General features: G+C 30.2%; 1 protein-coding gene across 1 annotated transcript; it reads left to right on the top strand.

Annotated features, from left to right (window-relative positions):
* The first annotated feature begins 388 nt into the window (after positions 1-388).
* LOC143923030 (deubiquitinase DESI2) lies at positions 389-6,270 on the top strand. Its single transcript, XM_077446501.1, has 8 exons — positions 389-666; positions 1,484-1,627; positions 1,709-1,875; positions 1,948-2,037; positions 2,122-2,173; positions 2,860-2,948; positions 3,047-3,138; positions 3,227-6,270. The coding sequence occupies exons 2-7, from the start codon at positions 1,535-1,537 to the stop codon at positions 3,129-3,131; spliced, it is 576 nt and encodes a 191-aa protein (XP_077302627.1). The 5' UTR covers positions 389-666; positions 1,484-1,534; the 3' UTR covers positions 3,132-3,138; positions 3,227-6,270.
* The last annotated feature ends 219 nt before the right edge of the window (positions 6,271-6,489 follow it).

Below are 6,489 nucleotides of genomic sequence, written 5' to 3'. Positions count from 1 at the left end.
TATCGGTCAGTATTTTGGTTCGGTGATTACTAGTCAAATGTGAACCGGTCACAGGACAACTGGTCGCTCTAGATCGGTCACACGTGATCACCCTTCACACTAAAACTGGTCACGAGAAAACTGGTCACACCCTAAAATCAGTCAACCAGTTTTCTCGTGACCAGTTTCAGTGTGACGGGTAATCACGTGTGACCGATCCTCAGCGACCGGTTGTCCTGTGACTGGTTCACATATGACTAGTAGTCCGTTTATCAGTATTTTATATAGCGTTTCACGGCTCATATATGGGTAATTATCTTTTTGAGATTCCTTTTAGTGGCCGAAAACGGCAAAATTGATTTATAAACAGAGACATAATGGACGTTAAAGAAATTGTTACGGTCGGTATGATTGCAAACTAAAAGGTGAAGGGTCATGCTATCGGCTATCAAGTATCAGTATCAGTGGTTGGCCGGAAAGTGCGTGCAGTGTGCAGCGTGTGGCGAACTCGTTCTGACAGCTGGAGTGGAGTGGAGTGAAGTGCAGTGCAGAGTGTGGTTATTGTAGAGTGCGAGGAGACTCGAGTTGTGCTGTCGGAGCTGTCGGAGGTGTCGGAGCCTTCGCCCCCGTGATGCCAAGAGGACTCCGAGCCGCGCCTCCGCTGCCGCCTCCGCCTCCGCCCCCGCTGTGAGCCCCACTCCTCGCCCCTCACTCCTCACCCTCAGTGAGCCCCTTTCGTCCCACACGATTGTCGCCCTTATGGCCGTCGTTTGCACAACTATTTCGGTCGAAAATCGCGTGCCCAAGTCTGACACCTACTGCTTTGTTTTTGTTCCCTTGTCGGTAAAAACGCTTCGTTTAACGAATTCGTACTTTGGAACGTGATACCCGATCCAATGCAAAAACTGTCAACATGGTCTCGAATACCTAGCCTCTAACATTTTAATCGTTGCATAGTCACAATCGTAACAACTCAGTTAATGTTTATTTATAATCTTAAATAGTCAAATGTATCATCATACAATGCGTCACTAGAATGACTCATTTGTTCATTTCGATATTAAGTCGAGAAACAATATTACTTGTAAATGAGATTAATTATATTTTTCATTTATTGTTGTTTGATGTCCAAGCTTTTCTGGCAATTGTGACAATACAATCTAGTTGCCAAACCTTTGTTCTATCAGTGAATTATCACATTTAATTTAAAAGCCCATTTTTAAATGCACATCCTGGCAGTTATGCATCACTAATTCTTAGAATGTGACATTACTAAAGATAAGCTTGTTTTGATATGCTATGAAATAGCTTCGATTTCACTTTTAAATTGGTCCATAGATCACTTATAATAACTTTAATAAAGAATTCAGTATGTACTTTGATGTCGAAATTTAGTTATTTTTAAAAAATGTTGCCGACAGTTTATGTTTAAAAAAATAAATGTATTAACCAGTTCATAATTTGCGAAATTTTAAAGTAATGTAACATTTTTTTTATATTTCAGATCAAAGTGATCAGGCGGTGGGCCTGTAAAGGGAGGTGACGCTAGAGCGTCATGTTCCCGTCGTGCCTTCCGACCGCTGCGTCCTCGCGAAAACCTGAAAAGGTGTTAGGACGTGAACCGGTCATTCTCAATGTGTATGATATGGTAATTGAACATTCCATTCAATTCGTCTGTTTTAAATGCACATAACTTAATCCTAAATATTATGTGGATGCATTGTTGCAGTATTGGGTGAATTCTTACACAGCTAATTTAGGCCTTGGCGTGTTTCACAGTGGTGTGGAAGTACACGGTGAAGAATTTGTGTATGGAGGACACCCATTTTCATTCACTGGTATTTTTCCAATAACGCCTCGTGATCCTACTGAGCTTGGTGACCAGTTCCGCTTTAGGTTCGTCAATAATCTGAATGTGTATATCTGTATTCTATTTATTGGTTTTGATTTATTGTTTATATTTTGTAGACAAAGTATAAATGTCGGCTGGACCGATTTTACACCAGAAGAAGTACGATCTGCTGTTACCGAACTGGGAAAACAGTTTAAAGGTGATAAGTGAGTACTTTACAACTATTGTTATTTAATTAATTTGTATATTTATGTACATGATTATTTACTTGATTTGTTTTTTTGATGTAGATATCATTTGATGAACAATAATTGTAATCATTTTTCTGGAGCTTTATGCCAGGTATGTTAAATGATTTATTTTAATTTATCTAAATTATATTTGACGATAATACGACCAGTGATTAATTTTCAATTTTTAAATAGACAGTTAAAAAAGAAACAGTTATAAGTATTGATATTAGACAAAAATGAGTTTCATGCAGATATTTTGGAATTTAGAATATTTTGGACTTCAATCAAAATTATAAAATATTACATTTTGATGCTGTCTAATACTAAAGATCGGATAGTCATTATAGCATGATTGTAAAAATTATCACTTCAGAGGCAACTGGGAAATTGCTTATTTTAACTGAGAAATTGCTTTATTTAAATTTAGTTAATTTTTTCAAGGAATTATTACAAATTTTAAAATTTAAATTATTTTTTTAGCAAGAAGGGAACAATTGTAATTATTAATACCAAATCAATGGACATTTTATATTAGCATTGAATATTTTCTATGAACCATGAGGACACCATTACTCTCCCTCTGACTTCTTGTTTAAAAAAATGGTGCATGTGCTAGGAACATGTTTAGGTTGATAGTGGAAAAAAAAGAGAACACTGCTATGTTTCTGTTAGCTCTTAGATATTATTTAATTTAAATTGGTTTATTTCTCAGAGATTTCTAATATTTCAACTATTTTTCATTGTTGAAATTCTGAAGAACTTTTGTAAAAATCTTTTTTGAATATTTATTTTCAGCTATTGTGTGGTAATGACATACCACCGTGGGTTAACCGACTTGCATATTTTAGCTCTTGCGTGCCATTCCTTCAACGTTGTTTGCCAAGGTTAGTTTACTATTAATATTAAATATGTTACATATGAACATATAAATATGTACGTATGAACATATAAATATATGCATTTACGTGTATGGTGATTTCAGGGAATGGTTGACTCCGGTTGCTCTTCAGCAATCTCTTGCAGCACATGGAAATACTGAGGAATCAACAGAAAGTACTTCACACTGAGATTATGGTAATTTAATTCAATATGTGTTGAGAAAAGTATGTAATAATTATATATGTATAATAGTTTTTTCATTCCAAAATGTTAATGATTCCAGGCAGCTGTGGTGAAAATGAAAAAGTTTGACGGATTTGTTTGTTTGACGGATTTTGTTTTGAGTTCATTTTTTCTTATTTCACTGACTGTATTTAACATTTTAATTTTATGATAAAATCCTTTGGAAGCTAGTCTACTTAAAAATTAATTATAAAAGTATCAATAAACAAAAAGAGTTTTAGAATATTTGTTGTTTTTACAATTAATAAAGTATTTCTATTTATAGATTTCATAACATTTGCTGCAATTCTATTTAAAAAAATACATATGTATTACCTTACATGTGGTGGTGTTCAATTTATTTAAACTTTACAGGTTTTAATGTGCCACATATAATTAATATTTTTTTTACAATTCGAAACGCGTTATTCTTAGGCATGCACTTTAATTTAATTCAACATTGTTTAAGCTTAAATAATATAAAAAAACTTACATTTTATATTGTATTAGAATTAAATGCAAAAACTAAACGTGGAATGTTTTGATATTTGTTCGAATAACTTATTAAATTTCAATTGCCCACTAATGTTTTTGTTTTGTCATTAACAGTATACAAGAATAATACGTTTGAATAAAAAAAAATTGTTTTAATAATTTTTTGTGTGCTGTGCTATATTTAAAATTATTTAATTTTGCATGAGAAATTACATTGAAAGAGTTATGTATGTTTGTTTCGCTTGTTACTACATATCAACTTTTATATTTAAGTAGGCTGATTTTAAATTAAATTTGGTGATTAAGATTTCACTTGAACACCACTCAGTTTGTGTTATTTTAAAAGTTGTTTCAATTTTATTGTTTGTAAGTTTGTTTATTTTTAAATGTACCGTTTTAGTTTGTGTCCTTAAATTTGTGAATTTTCTCCAACACCAAAGGCATGATTAGGCATATAATGTAATAATAGTGTGTACGTAGCGTCTAGACTAATTAAATTATAAAATTGCATTTATTTTCGTAAAACACTACCGTGACATGTTCGTGTAATTAAAGACTATAAGATCGTTTCAAATTCATCTGTATATTTGTAATCTATCACGTGTTAATACCCATATGTTTGTATCTTTCCAAATTAAAATTTTCGTTTGTGAGACTGCATTGCAACGATTAATAAGTACATACATATTGAAAGGTAACCAAGTATTAAAAAAATGATTTTTTTGTACAAAGTCTGTTTGTGTTAAAAATCTTACAATTCGGATTCTGAAACTATAGCCTTAAAATATATTGGAGATTGTATGTATTTACTCAAGCTGATTCTTCATATTTCGTGGTGTAAATGGATCATAATTCGTTATAAACATGCATAATAGATATTAATATTACATGTAATATATAATTAATTCATATTTTATACATTATTACGTTAATTATGTATGTACATGTAATAAAATTAGAGTATTAAATTTTCAATCAGAAATAATAATGAGTATTGCACCACGGGCCTATGATAATTCGTCCACTTTGGAATTTTTGTATAAAGAAAATTATATTAGATTAATATAAAATTTTTCAACATTTCACTTTTACGGTGTAAATGTATCACAAAATTCTGATACTATTCGATTGGTATTGAAAAAAATATACTGTCGTAGTTTGAATAATTCATACTCATCATGGAATTTGCTCTGGTAGCTACAGCATTACGATTGTAATAACCTGAAAAACTAAATGTTATTTGGTGCTGGATATGGTCTTCTCATAGATAGTGTTCTTCCGTAATTGCAAAAGAAAAAATATTATGTCCTTTATAAATTAAAACAATATATGTTATGTATACATTTAAATGATTTGAAATATAATACATCGCTAATTTTGATTATAAAAATATCTTATACCTGAAATACTGATATATATATATATATACTGACATCACAGGAACCCGAACGAGATTTTTGAAGTTTGAAATTTTAGTTTTATAAAACATAGTGTTTATTGTAAAAATATTCAAATTGTTTCTGTGGCCCGGTATGTCACAATTGATTATACAAGTAAGTATTGGTAGTATTACAATTTTGTTATCTGTATATTTGTGATATATAAGAATGTTGAATTTGTTAATTACACCAAAATTTATTTATAATACACTAAGTTTGATCAGTTCTCTCAAGGTTTTGAGTAACCTGCAATACTAAAAATAATTTTTAATAATTGTCACAATCACTCGAAACATAAATTTCTGCTTTTTTAAAATTTAACAATGATAATAAATTATCTTGATCGGAATTGGGGAAATAAATGTGTGGTTGTGGAATCAAATTCTACCCATGTATGTGTGTATTACATTTTGAAACCTATCTTAGTTGCTGTTGATTTAATCAGTAGCTAATTATAAGTCATGAAGTACATATATGGATTTAAATTTATAAATGGTGTTCATATTTTACTCCGTTTGCCAGTTCCGTTTTAAAGTATCACAAATAACTACACTTGTCATTGTTGTATTGCATTTTTTTATTATTTGAACCGTTACTACATTTTAAATGAAGTATGTGTCTTAATAATTGTGTATTTACATATTATATTAATAATGTAATTTAAAATGTTATTAGTATTAACAATAAGCTATTTCTTATCAAATTTTAATATGTTTAATGTTCATTCATTTGGTGGCTACCCTTATTTTATTCGGAATGAATATTATTTTTATATATTGATAACTGCATTCTTATTATGTATATTAATTATGCTTCTACGAATTTGCCGTGTTTTTGTGTTGCCTGGTATATTCCAAATTAAATTAAATTTTTTCAGACTGATTTATTATAAGTTCCTACCTTTTTAGCCATTTTTATTTATTTTAAAAATCTAAATTTGAATTTATTTATAATTCATTGGTATCCAATTATATTTTAGGGAAACTAATAGCCAAATTACGGAACAAAGCTGTTTTGTACAAATGATTCTTCCCACTTTGTGTAGCAACTTTTCATAGTTGGAACAATAATAAATTAACATATATTATTGATAATAAGAAAAATAATGATTGTCTGATGTCATAAAGTGTTATTTAAATTATTATCTGGATTTAATACAGTTACAATTTTCAACATATTCTGTGTTTTATTCATGTACATATCCAAAAAAGGCATTGAAAAATAGGATGACTACTGTACATTTTGTAACTCATTATTTTTGTTTTGGTTTGAAATCCTCTTACATAATAGAAGTTAGCATATAATTAAGTAATCTATCGTTTCTATCAGATTCAAATAAAGTAGAATGTTTGTCGTGAAAATCAACTCTAAACTGAAAGCCAAATTTTGT

Source organism: Arctopsyche grandis, chromosome 3 (assembly GCF_051622035.1).
Source record: "Arctopsyche grandis isolate Sample6627 chromosome 3, ASM5162203v2, whole genome shotgun sequence".
NCBI classification, from domain to species: domain Eukaryota; kingdom Metazoa; phylum Arthropoda; class Insecta; order Trichoptera; family Hydropsychidae; genus Arctopsyche; species Arctopsyche grandis.
This window is presented reverse-complemented; position numbering and strand designations above follow the sequence as displayed.